General features: G+C 52.0%; 1 protein-coding gene across 1 annotated transcript in view; it reads left to right on the top strand.

Moving 5' to 3' along the window:
• LOC119951018 (cell death abnormality protein 1-like) overlaps positions 1–17,718 on the top strand; it is a 32,281-nt gene extending 14,563 nt beyond the window's left edge. The window contains exons 11-20 of the mRNA XM_038774051.1: positions 1,749–1,904; positions 2,628–2,783; positions 4,926–5,078; positions 5,560–5,712; positions 7,151–7,309; positions 9,212–9,409; positions 16,383–16,562; positions 16,723–16,881; positions 17,036–17,191; positions 17,285–17,718. Coding sequence (XP_038629979.1) covers positions 1,749–1,904; positions 2,628–2,783; positions 4,926–5,078; positions 5,560–5,712; positions 7,151–7,309; positions 9,212–9,409; positions 16,383–16,562; positions 16,723–16,881; positions 17,036–17,191; positions 17,285–17,718 — 1,904 coding nt within the window. The remainder of the gene's footprint in view (positions 1–1,748; positions 1,905–2,627; positions 2,784–4,925; positions 5,079–5,559; positions 5,713–7,150; positions 7,310–9,211; positions 9,410–16,382; positions 16,563–16,722; positions 16,882–17,035; positions 17,192–17,284) is intronic.
• Positions 17,719–18,550: the final 832 nt, after the last annotated feature.

Here is an 18,550-nt window from a genome sequence, read left to right as displayed (position 1 = left end):
CCTCCCATACCTCCACCATTCGGTATCCTTGTTTTCCACCAATAAATATTTGATGACATTATCATCCTGAATGTTTAGGAAGTCTCCTCTTGTGACTTTAGAATTGATACCAGGTCACATCTCCAGGAATTAGTCAACCTAAGACACCTTCATCCAACAGAGGATGGATTAATGTCTGCCACCCTCCCTGTAACAGGCTGGCACCAGTAGCCTGTATTCCTGTGCTTATCAGTTAGCTCACTATGAGGCTCCAGCCAGTTTCACAGCAGCCTTGAAAGCTGCACTAGGCCTTTTTACTTTGAAGACAACAGATGACTTCAAAGACGATAGTGTTTCTAGTGCAATGTCTTTATTGAGCTGAGTGTTACATTGGCTGTCACGATAAAGGAGATAAGCCGGCGGAGAAGGCCTCTGTAGGGTGCTCTTTCAGTGGGTCGGTTCAGACTCGATGGGCCGAATGGCCTCCTTCTGCACTGTAGGGATTCTATGATTTTATATTACTGGTATAAAAAAATTATAATACAAGTTATACTTGCGTTTATATAGAGTGAGTATAATACAGATACATGGCCACAATACAGAGTGAATACACAAGGTAAGTGTGTAACAACAGTCCCAGTTTAAAATGTGACATTCTAAAGCAGTCTCATTATCTTTACAAAGTATCAGTTACAAAGTCTGATTAAAGTAACAGTTTGTTTGTATCCATTGTAAGATAGTCTAGCATGCAATGGGCATCTGTGATTCTGTTCCACGCCCCCCATTGCACCTGCATGCACAATTATTTCAGTTATTGCAAGTGTGAGTGGGGTTTAGGTGTTCCAGATCTGAAGGGACTATCTTACAAGCCTATATCAGGCTCAGCCACCAAAAGAGGGAAATCAGTTTCTCTGTTAAGAGTCCGAGTAGCTCTCACGAGGGGAGGTTACATTTCTTTGTCTCAAACAGTTAACAGGATTTCAGTTACTTTCTAATGCACAATGTTCGGATACGTCACTCATGACAAAACCCCCTACCTCTGTCGGTCGTGGATCCATGTCATTGAAGACTTCCTAAATAAGTGTTGGGATCGAAGAGAAGGATACATCTATAGGTCTCCAAATACAAATGGTGTCTACGTATTTCTGTGATGTTCAAAATGGAGTCAGTTCTGTTCTGACCAAGCCAAAATGGAGAAAACCTGGATTCCGAATCCTCAACGGTTCACATCAGCCTTTCTGGAGAGAGATAGCCGAGTCTTGCTTCCATGCTGTCAAAATCAAAAGTGAAACCTTGGGACTCTGAAAAGCATTCCAGTGGGATAGGGTCAAATCACCACCTGTTACCAGGCAGAGCCCAGCCATTTCATTCAATTCATTGGCCACCAGCCAATCACTCAATCTAACACAGTACTGGCGCTGTCCTGGGACTGTTTAATGTTGACTGTGCAGTGGTCGCTTTACTCTGTGTCTAGCCCATGTTGCACTTGTCTTCGGTGTGATTGATGGGACAGTGTAGAGGTTTCTTTATTCTATATCTAACCCCGTGCTATGACTGTCCTGTATGTGTTTGATGTGGACAGGAGAGGCATCTTTACTCTGTATTTTACCCTGTAATTTCCTTATCCTGGGCGTGTTTGTTGGGAACAGTCAAGATGGAGCTTTACTCTGTATCTAACCCCGTGCTCTGGTTGTGGGACATAGAGCATTGAATGGTGTCTGTTGGTCAGGAGTATCAGTGAGTGATGTCAATCTGTGCCTTACCTACAGGTCACGGAGGGACATGTCCACATTCATCCAGACTGCATTACGTGTGCAAGATGAACTTCACTTCTCCCTGTGAGAATGATGATTCTTGTGGTCACTGGGCATCATGCTGTAAGACGGAGTGTGGGCCGAGATGTGTACCAGAGTGCCTGGCAAAAAGTAAGTGCGCATGCAAGAGACGGAGAATGGTAAACTGGGTCATCACGTAGAACAAAATCAGGGCTTATTTGTCAGCCTCAATGCACTCATTGGAGGCTGCAGTGTCAGCCTCGTACCTCCGTGATAGGAGGCTGTGTGGGAGGTGTGTCGTCCAGTCAATGGAGGGCACGATTGGTTTGCCTTTGTTAAAAGAGGCTGAGGAGCAAAAGCATGGGCCCAATTGAAGTCTGATGTGTTAGAGATTCCTTTACGTAGTCCAATGGTTCTCTGACTAACATCTAAGCAAATCAGAGTGTGAGTCACATATTCTCGGCTGTGTTGAAACGGGCTGGGACTGTCAGGCCGTGAGCACATTATCCAGACACACAATCCCTGATTGTCAGTAATGAGGGCAGTACGGAGGAAATGCTGGGGTACAGGGATGGGTGGTGACAGGGTGGGGTAGAACCAACTGGACTGCTCTTGTGGAGGGTCAGAATGAGCCCGATGGTCCAAGTGGTCTCCTTCTGTGCTGGGACCATTCCATGATTCAGACAGAACTGAGCCTTAACCTCGAGGGCTGATTGTGGGATCTTGCTGTGCGTGCATTACTCATCACATTTCCCAGATTGTAACATTGTGACACTTTAAAGAAAAGTGAACCATTGACCAAAGAGCGTTTTGAAATGTCCCTGATGTGGGGAAAGAGACAGGATCAATGTGAATTCCTCCTTTGCTCTTCAGAACCAACGGACCAGTGCCCCACTGAGGACAGACTTTCCATCTTCTGCCAGATGAGCACCGGAGATTCATGTGAAGAGAACAAGGATTGCGATGCTTTCCACACTTGTTGTGATGCCGACTGCGGCAAGAAATGTATCCCCAAGTGTTTCACAGGAGGTGAGAGAATCGTCCCCACCCACTGTACACTGACCCCATTCCCGTCAACATAGGTTAGAGTATTGAGTGAATTAACCCGGGTTTCTGCTCCTGCTCTCTTTCCAATAACACCTGGGTTCGGGAGGTGGTGAATCATTCCGTGTTCCTGCTCCTGATCCCTGTCTATTTACCGTGGATTAGTGAGCGGAGTAAATCAGCCCGGGTTCCTGCTCCTGCTCCCTATCCAATAACACCTGGGTTTGGGAGGGGGTGAATCATTCCGTGTTCCTGCTCCTGTTCCCAGTCCGATGACCCCTCAGTTAGGGAGGTGCAGTGAATCAGCCTGGGTCCCTGCTCCTGATTCCTGTCCAGAGGTCACTGGGTTATGGAGAGGAGAGAATCATCCCAGTTCTCGCTCCTGATCCCTGTCGAGTGACGCTTGGGTTAGGAAAGTGGTGAACGTGCCCAGGGTCCTGCTGCTGATTACTGTCCAATCCCATGGTTCAGGGAATGGGGTGGGGGAGGGGGAGGGGATGGGTGGGGGGGGGGAGTGGAATGGTTAATCATCCAGGGTTCCTGCTCCTGAATCCTGCCCAGTGTCCCCTGTGTTTGGGCGAGGTGTGAGTCAGCCCATGTTCTTGCTCTAATCCCAGTCTAATGATCCCTGGGTTTAGGAGGGGGTGAATCATACCGGATTCCTGCTCCTGCTCGCTGTTCATTGAGTCTAATGTGTGGTATCAGACTGAACAAGACGGATTTCAGCTTCCCACTGTGATGAATGTATGAAATTAATATATATACGATATGATATGCGCTGATGCAGTAATGATTTTGAGAGTCTGGGGTAGGGTCTATGTATATGTGCTGCAGTAACATGTTTTAAAAGTCCTGAAAAAAATAAAGACAGACACTGTGGCGGCAGAAGGTGTAATTAAGATGTCATAAAAGTGAGATCATTGTTATAATAGGTCCTGCTTTTTTTAACAAAGTAATGACTGATGGGTTTTTGATTTCAGGGCCGTAGATCATTTGATATATTGTGCATAAACGTAAGCAATTAAGTCATGCAAGTTGAGTGAGATTCAGATGATGTGGTGATGGAGGATCCAGGTCTGTACCAGGTGTCTAACAGTCAGTTTTTTGAATTGTGTTAAAGAAAGCTGTGAGCTGAACAACAGTTTCTGCAGGTGGTTGTCGGAGATTCAGCATTAATTTGACAGGGTCTCTCTCTCTCTCTCTCTCCCTCGCTCTCTCCCTCGCTCTCCCTTCGTGCTGTCTCTCGCTCTCTCCCTCGCTCTTCCTTCGTGCTCCCCCTCGTGCTCTCCCTCGTGCTCTCCCTCAGGCTCTCACTCGTGCTCCCCCTCGTGCTCTCCCTCGTGCTCTCCCTCAGGCTTTCCCTCGCGCTCTCCCTCGTGCTCCCCTTCGTGCTCTCCCTCGCGCTCTCCCTCAGGCTCTCCCTCAGGCTCTCCCTCGTGCTCCCCCTCGTGCTCTCCCTCAGGCTCTCCCTCGTGCTCCCCTTCGTGCCCTCCCTCGCGCTCTCCCTCAGGCTCTCCCTCGTACACTCCCTCAGGCTCTCCCTCCTACGCTCCCTCAGGCTCTCCCTCGTGCTCCCCCTCGTGCTCTCCCTCAGGCTCTCCCTCGTGCTCTCCCTCGCACTCTCCCTCATGCTCTCCCTCAGGCTCTCCCTCGTGCTCTCCCTTGCCATCTCCCTCGCTCTCTCCATTGCTCTCACTCTCTCACTCTCACTCACACCAGTTGTTCTGAAGTGAAAAGCCACAGTTTTTACAACGGTGTGAGGGCATGGTCCCCAAAACAGAGAATCCAGCCCCGCATCCCTGTTTTATGCATGGAATCACTCTTGGAGAGAAATATCTTTCCTTTACGTGTTACAAATTAAAAATAACAAATTGGGATTTCTGTCTGGTATCCGAGAAAATGTTGGGGTCTGGTCCGGAGTTTGTAATACCACAATCAGATATTTTGTGTGACTGTTAGTCTGCCTCAGGAGATCAGAGTGACCAAAGCTCTGGGACAGGAAGTGTGTTAGGTTCACTGGAGAAAGCGGACACAGAGCAGGATCTAGTTCCCAGTGCTCTTGGGATTGGGAGGGTCCCACACTGATGAGATGGTTGTGGTGTGATTTTGTCTCCTCTTATATTTCAGTGAATGGAACATGCCCAGTCTCCAGGAGACTCACAATGATGTGTGACATGACACTAGGAAATGATTGCAGCAACGACACCCAATGTGACATCTGGCAGATGTGCTGCAAAACCAGCTGTGGGGCGAAATGTGTCCCAACATTCATCAACAAATGTGAGCATCAGTTACAGAGCAGCAGACACGCTCTCATGGGGGAATCCCACACAGACTGAGCAGGAAGGGCCGAGATTGAATGTGACAGTGAACATGGAGCTTCACTGTGTATCAAAGCCCGCTGTATTCCACCCCGGGGATTGTTTGATGGGAACTGTGTCGATGGAACTTTACTCTGTATCTAACACCATGCTGTAAATGTCCTGCGCATGTTTGGGGGGCACAGTGTTGAGGGAGCTTTACTCTGGATCGAACACCGTGCTGTCCTGGGAGTGTTTGGTGGGGACAGTGCAGAGAGAACTTTTCTCTGGATCTTTGATGGGGACAGAGTGGAGGGAGCTTTACTTTGTCTAACCCCATGCTGTACCTGTCCTGGGAGTGTATAATTGGGTACTGTTGACCTTAATTTACTCTGGAATTGAGGTTATAAGATTTTTATGTCCTGTGACATTTGACTGATTTAGATTTTTATGTTATTTAGTTTTGCCAAAGAAATGTCCAGAAGTTTCCAAAGTGTCGTCTCTCTGCAAGAAAAATGTGACTCAGTCTTGTGAGGATGATGACGATTGTCGTGCTTATCAACAGTGCTGTGACATTGGATGTGGCAAGAAATGTCTCTACTCATTCACACAAGGTGAGCCCGGGTCTGAGAGAGTGACTGTGACATTAAACTGGGTGAATGAGGCAACAACCACATGGCAATAGATTCCAATAAACCCAAGACTGGTAGGGAGGAGTCCATTGGTCCCGAGGCTGCAGAGGCCAGAGACTGATGGACACCAGACTGCAGAGGGCAGAGACTGATGGACACAAGACTGCAGAGGACAGAGACTGATGGACACTAGACTGCAGAGGACAGAGACTGGTGGACACTAGACTGCAGAGGACAGAGCTGATGTACACCAGACTGCAGAGGACAGAGACTGAGGGACACTAGACTGCAGAGGACAGAGACTGATGGACACTAGACTGCAGAGAGCAGAGACTGATGGACACTAGACTGCAGAGGACAGAGCTGATGTACACCAGACTGCAGAGGACAGAGACTGAGGGACACTAGACTGCAGAGGACAGAGACGGATGGTCACTGGACGGCAGAGGACAGAGACGGATGGAAACTAGACTGCAGAGGACAGAGACTGATGGACACTGGACGGCAGAGGACAGAGACTGATAAATTCTAGCCAGTAGAGGGCAGAGGCTGCTGTTTCCATTAAACTCCTAGAGTGCAGAAGGAGGCCATTCGGTCCATCATGTATGCAATGGCTCTCCGAAAGAGCACTGTACATATGCCCACACCCTGCCCTATCCCCGTGACCCTGTGCATTTATCATGGCCAATCCACATCACCTACACATCTTTGTACTGTGGGAGGAAAGAGGAGCAGCTGGCGGAAACCCACACAGACATGGGGAGAATGTACAAACTCCACACAGTCACCCAAGGCCAGCATCAATCCCGGCTCCCAGGTAATGTGAGGCAGCAGTACTAACCTCTGTGCCACTGTGCTGCCTCAGGCGTGACTATCAATGGTTTCACAGTTCAGTATGAAAGACGCTGGGCTCTGAAGGCCGGGGTCAGATTTTCAGTTGCCAGATGCAGCTTCACGAGGTTCAGGAAGTGAAAATTGAAAACTACAAGATGCTTGGTTCATGACCCAGGGTGCGGGGAAACTAGGACCTGTGGTAGTATGACTAGAGGTACTACGGTACCTGGGAGTGCTGAGCCACCATTGGTGGAGAAGGCTCGCTGCTCATTGGCCCAATGGTTTGTAACTCATTGGTCAGAATGTAAGGTAGCTCCGCCCATTGAGGCGGGGTATAAGAACCTGTGTTTCCCCTGCAGCTGCCTTTTCTGTACTTGAGCTGCTGGAGAAACATCTTGTCGATTAAAGCCTTCAATTCGGACTACATGCTCGTTTCTGTGGTCATTGATAGTGAATCAGGACCATTAATCCAATGCCTATCAAACTCTGAAGAACTGAAAACACTGAGAGAATTCCCATGGTGAATCCTGCCCCACTATTCCCTCCTGTGCAGACTGACCCTTCTATCCAATTGTTGTCCTTGTAGGTGACAAACCGGGAGAGTGCTTCAGCCCCAGTCAACTGAGCTATGTGTGTAATTCGACCATGGGGAAGGCCTGTAGCAGTGAGAGTGACTGTGGCAAATTTCAGACGTGCTGCTTTACTCCTTGTGGGACCAGGTGTGTCTACAGCTTTTCCAGAGGAGGTGAGTCACGTGGCTGAGCTTCACTCCATGTCTAACCGGTACTTTTCTTATCCTGCCAGTGTTTGATGTGTGTGGTGAATGTGGCCGCTGTAGAGGGAGCTTTACTCTGTATCTAACCCCGTGATGTACCTGTCCTGGGAGTGTTTGATGGTGACAATGTTGAGGGAACTTTACTCTGGGCACAATCTAATGGAAATGTTTCCAAGTGTTTATGTGTTGTGGGGTTTGCTGGCAGTTCTGCCTTTGAATTCCTCCCCGCTATCTAAGCACAGTTAATCACTTTTTTGGGGCCTGGGGTGTTTCCTATGGGTTTAGCCCACGGCAGAATTATTTTCATCACTGGGGAGCTGAAACTGCTTGCCAGACTGGCTCCTCCGAGATCGGGCAACTATTTTCAAATGTGCCTCGATCTCCAGGTGGGATTGTGGGTTCCCCACCTATGGGGAATGTCACCTCCTCAAACATTTGCATTGCACCTCCCCACCCCAAGTAATGGCACCCCGCTATGGGGTCACTGAGGGGCCCACTTTTTCAGGCCTTCCCACAGCCCATTCCGGCTCCCCTTCTAGACCCCCACCCTTCACCCAACCCATCTTTCAGAGCCCACTTCATACCCACCCTGCACAAGCCCGCACCCAAACTTCATATACCCCCTCAACTCTCCCTCCATGCGCACAGCCTCCCTCAGTCCCTGACGCTTGGCAGTGCCATCCTGGCACTCTGGCACTGCCACCCTGGTATCGTGGGCATGCCCCTACCGTCTTTGTGGTGACACCCAGACACCTTGGCAATGCCTGTGTGGCAGTTCCAAGGTGCAAGCCTGGCAGCCAAGCCAAGGTGATAACATTCCAGTGGCAGGGCCAAGGTCCACGCCGTCTAATCCCTGACCACCCAGGGGCCTCCAATGGGCCGGGGGACCCCCCAGGTTCAGTGACGCCTGGTCCACGAATCGGCACCTGTGTGGCGACTCACTGCTGAGCCAATTAGATGATGGGAGGCTGTTAGATAGGGTGCTCTTCCTGTTAATAGAGTGGAGATTGGGCCTAACTGATAGCTATTGGTCTCTCGGAGCCTGGTCGGCGTCTGGCACAGTTCCCGATTGCTGACCCTCCCGCAATCTACACGGCTCGCTTGGATTTCTGCCGGGCGTGGTATGGCCATTAAATCATGCCCTCTGTATCTGAGATCGTTGTATATCTAACCTGAGAGTGTTTGATGGGGACAGTGGAGGGGAAGCTTTACTCTGTATCTAACCCCGTGCTGTACCTTTCCTGGGAGTGTTTGATGGGGACAGTGTAGAGGGAGCTTTACTCTGTATCTAACCCTGTGCTGTACCTGTCCTGGGAGTGTTTGATAGAGACAGTTTAGAGGGAGCTTTACTCTGTATCTAACCCCGTGCTGTACCTCTCCTGGGAGTGTTTGATGGAGACAGTTTAGAGGGAGCTTTACTCTTTATCTAACCCTGTGCTGTACCTCTCCTGGGAGTGTTTGGTGGGGACAGTGTAGAGGAAGCTTTACTCTGTATCTCAGCCTGTGCTGTACCTCACCTGGGAGTGTTTGATGGGGACAGTGTAGAGGGAGCTTTACTCTGTATCTAACCCTGTGCTGTACCTGTCCTGGGAGTGTTTGATGGGGACAGTGTAGAGGGAGCTTTACTCTGTATCTAACCCTGTGCTGTACCTGTCCTGCGAGTGTTTGATGGAGACTGTGTCGAGAGAGCTTTACTTTGTATCTAGACCCCGTAGCGATACCAGTTTGATGGGGACAGTGTCGTGGGAGTTTTCCTCTTTATCAAACCCTATGCTGTACCTGTCCTGGGAGTGTATGATGCGCCTGTGCAGAAGGAACTTTACTCTGTGTCTCGGTGATGCTGGATTGTGTATGTCTCTTTCTCTCACATAGATGATGGGCAATGTCCTCGTCCAGAGTATCTGGCCCGTGTGTGCAACAGCACCTTCGGGAAGGTGTGTGAGTCGGATGGAGATTGCAGTGGTTCCCAAAGTTGCTGTGACGCTGGCTGTCAGAAACGATGTGTTCCATCATCCTTTGGGAAATCCAATTGGGGAAGTTCCTGGTCCGAAAAGAACAGATCCTCAACAGGTCTGTACATTTCTGCAGTGGGTCACATCTGTATCTTTCTCTGTCTCTCACGATAAGTGGGATTCTCCAAAACGGGCGCGATAGCCGACGCCGGCGAATCTCTCCAGCGGCGGGCGACCAGAAGTAGCGGAATCCTCGGCACTTCCAGGGGCTAGGAGACGCTGGATGGGTTGGCGCCGCGCCAGCCAGCGCTAAAGGGACTGCACAAGTCCGTGCATGGGCCAAAGGGCCGGCGTGACCCAGCGTATGCGCGGAACAGCCGGCATATTCTGCCGCATGCACAGGGGGTTCTGTTCTCCGTGCCGGCCACGGCGGAGCCCTACAGGGTCCGGCACACATGGAAGGAGTGCCCCCACGGCACAGGCCCGCCCACAGCTCGGTGGACCCCGATCGCACCACCCAGGGTCGGATCCCCCCGCGAACACCCCCCCCATCCCTCCCGAGGACCGCCCCAGCCGATTTACCTGCCAGGTCCCGCCGTGTGGGACCATGTCTAAACCACGCCAGCGGGACTTGCCAGAAACAGACAGCCGCTTGGCCCATCGTGGCCTGGAGGATTGCCGGGGGTGGGGCGTTGTCAATGGCCCGCGACTGGCGTGGTGTGACTCCGCCCCGCCCAAATACTGGCGGCGGAGAATACGGGAGCCGGTGTTGGGGCGGCAGGACGGGACTGGCGCCGCCCCCCGAGGATTCTCTGACCCGTCTGCCTCTGTCTCTCTCCCTGTTTATAATTCTCTCAGTCTCGGTCCATCTCTCTTTGTGTCTCTCTTTCTATCACTTTTTCTGTCTTTGTCAGTCATTATATGTCTCTCTGCCTCTTCCCTGTCCTGCTCTCTCTTCTCTCCCTCTCCATCGTTCTCTCTTTTAATCCATTTGATTCTCTTTCTGGTCCAGTCTCAGTCTCTCTCTCTCTCTCTCTCTCTCTCTCTCTATCTCCATCCATCACTTTGTATTTTTGGTCCTGTCTCTCTCACACCGTCACTCTCTCTCTCTTTCTCTCCCTCTCACTCTCTCTGTCCCTCTCTCTCTCTGCATTTCCCATTCCCTGTCCCTCTTTCTCGCTGTGTCATTCTTTCTCTCTCTGTCTCTCTGTTCCTGTCTCTCTCTCTCCGTTTCACTCTATCTGCCTGTCTGTCTTTCTCTCCCTGTCTCTATTCCTTTCTCTGTCTTCCTCTCTCTGTCTGTCTCTCTCCCTCTACGTCTCGCTCTCTGCCTCGCTCTTTGTCTTTCTCTCTTCTTGTCTCCCTTTTTCTCTCTCTTTCTCTTTCCATCTCTCTTTCTGGCTCTCTGGCTGTCTCTCTCCTACTTTCTCTCTGGACCTCTCTTTGCCACTCACACAACATCGCTCTCTCTCTATCTGTCCTTCTCTCTCTCACTATCCCACACTCTATCTCTCTATCTACCTCTCTCTTTCTCTATCTCTATCACTTCCTCTTTCCCTTCTCCTCTCTCTCGATGTGCAGCACAGTAGCATTGTGGATAGCACAATCGCTTCACAGCTCCAGGGTCCCAGGTTCGATTCCCGGCTTGGGTCACTGTCTGTGTGGAGTCTGCACGTTCTCTCCGTGTCTGCGTGGGTTTTCTCCGTGTGCTCCGGTTTCCTCCCACAGTCCAAAGATGTGCAGGTTAGGTGGATTGGCCATGATAAATTGCCCTTAGTGTCCAAAATTGCCCTTAGTGTTGGGTGGGGTTACTGTGTTATGGGAATAGGGTAGAGTTGTTGACCTTGGGTAGGGTGCTCTTTCCAAGAGCCGGTGCAGACTCGATGGGCTGAATGGCCTCCTTCTGCACTGTAAATTCTATGATGTCTCTCTCTTTTTCTAATCTCTTTGCCTCTCGATCTGTCACTCTCTCCCTTTGTCTCTCAGGTTTCGTCTTCCGCTCTCTCTCTCTCTCTTTGTCCAGGTATCTGTCTGTTTTCCTCTCCCTTTGACTGTCTATACATGTCTATCTCACTCTCTCTCTCACCCATTGTCTCTCAAGCTCCAACTCTCACTCTCTCTTTGTCTATGTGGTGAGATAACCACTGTAGTTATGTGTACTGCAGTAGGGGGATGTATGCCTGTACCTGTAATACAGGTTCCTCCGGTCAGCCCCTGCCGGCTAGCTCCGCCCACAGGGAGCTTGTGTATAAATATGTATGAGAGCTGCTCAGACCCTCAGTCTACAGTTGCGGATGGAGGGACAACATCGTACTGCAATAAAGCCTCTATTGTACTAGTCTCTCGGCTTTGAGTATAATTGTTAGCGCCACAATTTATTGCTGTACGATTTCCCAGTCACCATGGACATCAGAGTCAAGCCTGACCGTCTGCAGCTGGTTCCACATTCGCCTCACGCCAGAAAAGACTTTGATCACTGGCTCGCAGTCTTCGAGGCCTACATCTCTTCAGCATACCCTCCCCCGACGGAGGCTCAGAAAAAGCAACTCCTGTACTCCAGACTGAGCTCCAGCGTCTTTCCGCTCATTCGAGATGCGACCGACTACACCGCAGCTATGGAACTGCTCAAGGAGAATTATGCACCATCGACGAACACCCTGTTTGCGAGGCTTCAACTTTCTACTCGCGTCCAGCAGCCGGGTGAGTCGATTGAGGACTTCTGGAGGGCCCTTATACCTCTGGTACGAGACTGCGACTGCCGGGCCCTCACAGCCCCAGAACATTCGGACTTACTCATGCGCGATGCCTTCGTTACAGGCATTGCATCGGACCCCATCCGGCAACGACTGCTGGAAGGGGTCGCCCCCGACCTCGCGGCCGCAAAGGCCCTGGCGCTCTCCATGACGGCCGCCTCCCGTAGTGCGCACACTTACTCCGCTAGCCACTCGGCCCACCCGTCCTACCCCTCGTGGACCCCGCAAACGGCTCCCCAGGCCCATCCGTCCCACCCCTCGTGGACCCCGCAAACGGCCCCCCCAGCAGCCGCCCCCGCGCACTATGCCTGCGCTGCCCGCCGCACCGCACCCCCTGGGGGTCCCCACTGTTACTTCTGCGGCCAACAGAAGCACCCTCGCCAACGCTGCCCGGCCCGCACAGCGACCTGCAAAGCTTGTGGAAAGAAAGGCCACTTTGCAGCGGTGTGTCAGTCTCGGACGGTCGCCGCTATCGCGCCGCCGGTCCCCACGCCTCAGCCGCTCCCTCAATGGGCCCCGCCGCCCACTTCCCCTGACCCCACGTGCGATCAGTGGGCGCCGGCATCTTTTGCCGCCCCCGCCATGTGCGCCCCATGGGCGCCGCCATCTTCATCCACCACAGCCATGTGCGTTCCATGGGCGCCGCCATTTTGTTCCGACCCCATAACGTGCGCTCCATGGACGCCGCCATTTTACCCACAGGTACTGCGGATGCCGCCATCTCGTCTCCAGGGGCCGCCATCACGGGACACGGGTCGCTACCGCTCCTCGTCGGACTCATCTGACTCAACCACCGACCAACCACTGCTCGCCTCCGTTACGCTCGACCAGTCCCGTCCTCGCAACCTGGCACCCTCTTCCACATCGGTGCTGGTCAACGGCCATGTGACCTCCTGCCTCATCGACTCCGGGAGCACCGAGAGCTTCGTCCACCCGGACACGGTAAGGCGCTATTCCCTTGCGATCCATCCCGCCGACCGGCAGATCTCCCTTGCCTCCGGTTCCCACTCTGTCCCGATCCGGGGTTTCTGCCTGGTTAAACTCACTGTACAGGGTGTGGAATTCGACCGTTTCCGTCTGTACATTCTCCCCGACCTCTGCACTTCACTCCTACTAGGCCTGGATTTCCAGTGCAATCTCCAGAGCCTCACCCTCAAATTCGGTGGACCCCTACCTCCCCTCACCGTTTGCGGCCTCGCGACCCTCAAGGTCGAGCCCCCCTCCCTCTTTGCCAATCTGACTGTGGATTGCAAGCCCGTCGCCACCAGGAGCAGACGGTACAGCACCCAGGACAAGGCCTTCATCAGGTCCGAAGTCCAGCGGCTGCTTCGGGAGGGTATCATCGAGGCCAGCAACAGCCCTTGGAGAGCCCAGGTGGTAGTGGTTAAGACCGGGGAGAAGCACAGGATGGTCGTGGACTACAGCCAGACCATCAACCGGTACACGCAGCTCGACGCGTACCCCCTCCCCCGCATTTCTGATATGGTCAATCAGATTGCACAGTACCGGGTCTTCTCTACTATTGACCTGAAATCCGCCTACCACCAGCTCCCCATCCGTAAATCGGACCGTCCCTACACTGCCTTTGAGGCGGACGGTCGTCTGTACCAATTTCTGAGGGTTCCCTGCGGCGTCACGAATGGGGTCTCGGTCTTTCAGCGAGAAGTTGACCGGTACGGATTGCAGGCCACCTTCCCGTACCTCGACAATGTCACCATCTGCGGCCATGACCAGCAGGACCATGATGCCAACCTTTATAAATTCCTCCACACCGCATCTCTCCTTAATCTCACGTACAAAAAGGAGAAATGCGTGTTCCGCACAGACCGCTTAGCCATCCTTGGCTACGTAGTCCAAAACGGACTACTGGGGCCTGATCCCGACCGCATGCGCCCCCTCATGGAGCTCCCAATTCCCCACTGCCCCAAGGCCCTCAAACGCTGCCTTGGGTTTTTCTCTTATTACGCCCAGTGGGTCCCGCAATACGCAGACAAGGCCCGGCCACTTATCCAGTCCACACATTTTCCCCTCTCGGCCGAGGCACAACAGGCCTTCGCCTGCATTCGATCGGACATAGCCAGGGCGGGGATGCACGCCGTAGACGAGACTCTGCCTTTCCAAGTAGAGAGCGACGCTTCAGATGTCGCCCTTGCCACTGTCGCTGAATGTCGCTGAATCAGGCCGGCAGACCCGTGGCATTCTTTTCACGCACCCTCCACGCCTCCGAAATTCGGCATTCCTCTGTCGAAAAGGAAGCCCAGGCAATCGTTGAAGCGGTGCGGCACTGGAGGCATTACCTGGCCGGCAGGAGATTCACTCTCCTCACTGACCAACGGTCGGTAGCCTTCATGTTCAACAACACGCAGCGGGGCAAGATCAAGAATGACAAAATCTTGCGGTGGAGAATCGAGCTCTCCACCTTTAACTACGAGATCTTGTATCGTCCCGGCAAGCTCAACGAGCCTCCAGACGCCCTCTCCCGAGGTACATGTGCCAGTGCACAAGTGAACCAGCTCCGTGCCTTGCACGGCAGCCTTTGCCATCCGGGGATCACCCGCTTGTACCATCTGATCAAAGCACGCAATCTGCCCTACTCCGTCGAGGAAGTACGGACAGTCACCAGAGACTGCCAGATCTGTGCGGAGTGCAAGCCGCACTTCTACCGGCCAGATCGCGCGCGCCTGGTGAAAGCATCCCGCCCCTTTGAACGCCTCAGCGTGGACTTCAAAGGGCCCCTTCCCTCTACCGACCGCAACACCTACATCCTTAGTGTGGTCGATGAATTTTCTAGGTTCCCCTTTGCCCTCCCATGCCCAGATATGACGTCTGCCACCGTCATCAAGGCCCTGGATTCCATTTTCGCCCTGTTCGGTTTCCCCGACTATATCCACAGTGACAGGGGATCCTCATTCATGAGCGATGAGCTGCGTCAGTTCCTGCTCAGCAGGGGTATCGCCTCCAGCAGGACGACCAGCTACAACCCCCGGGGAAACGGGCAGGTAGAGAGGGAGAACGGGACGGTATGGAGGGCCGTCCAGCTGGCCCTACGGTCCAGGAACCTCCCAGCCGCTCGCTGGCAGCAGGTCCTCCCTGACGCGCTCCATTCCATTCGGTCGCTACTGTGCACCGCAACTAACAGTACACCCTATGAACGTGTTTTTGCCTTCCCTAGGAAGTCCACATCCGGAGTGTCGCTCCCGACTTGGCTCACGACTCCGGGCCCAGTCCTTCTCCGTAGGCATGTACGGCACCACAAGGCGGAACCCCTGGTGGACAAAGTACGCCTTCTCCACGCCAACCCTCAGTATGCCTACGTGGAGTTCCCCGACGGCCGCCAGGACACAGTCTCGCTCCGGGACCTGGCTCCCTCAGGTGCCGATCCCATGCCCACACCCCTTCCTGCGCCAACCCCAGCGCCCCCCTATTCGTCCCCATCAGGTCCATCCCTCATCCCCCTGCCCACCCTGGAGGACATGGAAGATTTTGGCTTGCTCTCGGAGTCATCCCGCCAGCAGCCAGCACCAACACCGCCAGCACCTGCACCATCGGGGCCATCACCGCCTGTGCCGACGTCACCACCACAGCTACGCCGATCACAGCGGAACGTCCGACCACCGATTCGGCTCAACCTGTAACCTGCTAACCGGATGGACTCTTGATTTTCCTTGTTGGACCCTCTTGTAAATAGCATCCTTTGTATTAGAGTTACATGTCACCCCCGCCGGACTCATTTTTTACAGGGGGTGAATGTGGTAAGATAACCACTGTAGTTATGTGTACTGCAGTAGGGGGATGTATGCCTGTACCTGTAATACAGGTTCCTCCGGTCAGACCCTACCGGCTAGCTCCGCCCACAGGGAGCTTGTGTATAAATATGTATGAGAGCTGCTCAGACCCTCAGTCTACAGTTGCGGATGGAGGGACAACATCGTACAGCAATAAAGCCTCTATTGTACTAGTCTCTCGGCTTTGAGTATAATTGTTAGCGCCACAGTCTATCTATCCATCTCTTTCTCTGTCTCTCTGTCTATCTCTTTGTCTCTCTCCAACTCTCTCTTTTCGTCTCCCTCTCCGTCCCTCTCTCTGGTTCACTCTCCGCTTCTTCTCCGTCTTTCACTCCAGCTCTCTCTTTCTCTCTCAAGCAGTCTCTCTTCTGTCCATCTCTCACTCTCTGTCCCTCTCTTTCTTTCTCTCTGTCCCTCTCACTCTCTCTGTCTCTCTGTTCCCGTCTCTGTCTAACTCTTTATCTCTCTCGCTTTGTCCCTCTATCCGTCGCTCTCTCTATGTCTGTCCCCATCTCAGCTGTCTCCAACCTTAACCAATCTCGTGATTTCATAGATTGGACTGCCAAGAAGTGTCCTGATACATCCAGTCTGGATCGTGTGTGCAGGATGAACCACAGTCAGCCCTGTCAGGATGAGGAGGATTGTGGCAAGTGGATGCAGTGTTGTGAGACTTCCTGTGGCAGAAGATGTGTCCACTCCTTCATGGGACAGCAGCACAGTCCGAAATTCTCAGGTAAGAGAACATGGTCAACCTGACCCAGCAAAGTATCAACTGTGTCTCAACAAAGATGAATGAAAAGACAGTGCCAGCTGACTGGAGCTGATAATGCAGCATGCTGATGTTGAGATCCTCGCTCCCATCCAATTCTCACCTCTGTCTCTCCTTTCTCCAGATCTGACAGCAGGGCACTGTCCTGCCCCACACCGCCTGTCCACAATGTGTGAGCTGAGGTACGGGGAGCTGTGTGAAGATGACGACGATTGTTATGCCTGGCAGACCTGCTGTAACACCACCTGTGGCAGACGGTGTGTCCATGTGTTCCATGGCAAGGGTAAGTAATCAATCGAGACACTCGCTCCCCTCCTAGATGCTACTCATTAGCGATGGAGGTTACAAGGGGACTGGAAGAACCAGTGGGGTGAGTGGGAAGCGACGTCCAGATTAGACACATCAAATTGAGCCGTGTATCACTGTTCACTCTACAGGTGGTGACCGGAGATGCCCAGAATCTTCTCGACTGACTCACATCTGCACAATGAGCTTCAACACCCAGTGTCACAATGACAGCGACTGTGATGGTTGGCAGACTTGCTGCAATTCCAGCTGTGGAAACAGATGTGTCCCCAAGTTCCTGACCGGATGTAAGAAATCGCTCAGCTTTCCTCTGTATTTAACCACACGCTGTCGCTGTCCTGTCACTCTTTGATGGAGTGTTTGATCTTTGTGTCTTCCAGCTACCCAATGTCCTGCTTCCAGCCGTTTGGACAACTTCTGTGAACTGAAGCTCGGAGATGTGTGTGAGAGTGACGCTGACTGCTTGGCCTGGTCCTCGTGCTGTGATGCCGAGTGTGGAAAGAGATGTGTTCCTCGCTTCTTCATGTCCCGTGAGTGGTTCAGAGGGTTTGTGGTGCTTGGAGTCTATTCATGGAGCTCTGAGTTCATCACCAGCTGGGAAGGGAGTGTGCGAGTGGCAGTGAGCGTGTATCGGTTTGTGCGTGTGTCGGAGCGTGCGTGTGTCAGAGCGTGCGTGTCTCGGGGCGTGCGTGCGTCGGAGCGTGCGTGCGTTGGGGCGTGCGTGTGTCAGAGCGTGTGTGTTTGTGTTTGTGTCTGTGTGCATGCATGTGCATGTGAGAGACTGAATGTGAGAGATGAGGCTAACTCAGCATAGAGCGGGTGTTAGATTACTGGACCAGAATTCAACTTTAGTTATGATACTGGATGTGAACCACCAAAAATATTTGAATTTGTAAAAGTGTGTGGAAAGGATATGCCCTCTCAGCAAGTACCTTTTATGTGAAAACAAATTAATTTAAACACAGAATTAACATCAAAGGAATAGCTTTACAATTAACATGTAAATACTTCTTAAATAAAAGAAAATCTTTAACTTACTATCTGAACCTGCCACGAACTTGAATTGAGCAACCCAATCCAAATCAAATGCCACTGCCAAATAAAGTTAATGAAACAGGTTACTTGCTCATCTGTGCAGACTTTTAAAGAGAGAGAGAAAAACCCTTTTCAGGAACAACCAAATAATCCTTCTGTCTTGTCAGACACGAATCCCATGGCAAACCGCTGTTCCACTTAAAATATTCTAGTAGATTTCAAACTACAGTCAGATCTGGCTCCTCCAATTAATGACGTTCTCTGTAACCCATTAAGATGCCCCAGTACCAGACTAGTTGGACTAAATACTGACCCTCACATTATCTATCTCACAGGGAACCAGCCAAAATATAAACATCATTCTATTAAACTTTTATCTGTGACCAACAAAGTGGTTTGAATAAATGATTCCCTCACCTTATGACTCCTTAATTACAGCTTTAGGAGACACACAGCCTGTATTTTGAACCAGGGTTCTTAATAATATTACTGCAAAAGATTGCAAATACAATGTATATAAACATTTCTACATTAATCAGACTGGCGATGGAACCTGTTGCCGAGCTGTTTCACCCCTGACTCCAATTAAAGATGTGCGACTTCATTCGTCA

Source organism: Scyliorhinus canicula, chromosome 16 (genome assembly GCF_902713615.1).
Source record: "Scyliorhinus canicula chromosome 16, sScyCan1.1, whole genome shotgun sequence".
Taxonomy (NCBI): domain Eukaryota; kingdom Metazoa; phylum Chordata; class Chondrichthyes; order Carcharhiniformes; family Scyliorhinidae; genus Scyliorhinus; species Scyliorhinus canicula.
The sequence above is the reverse complement of the archived record's forward strand: the minus strand, read 5'-3'. Positions and strand labels throughout refer to the sequence as shown.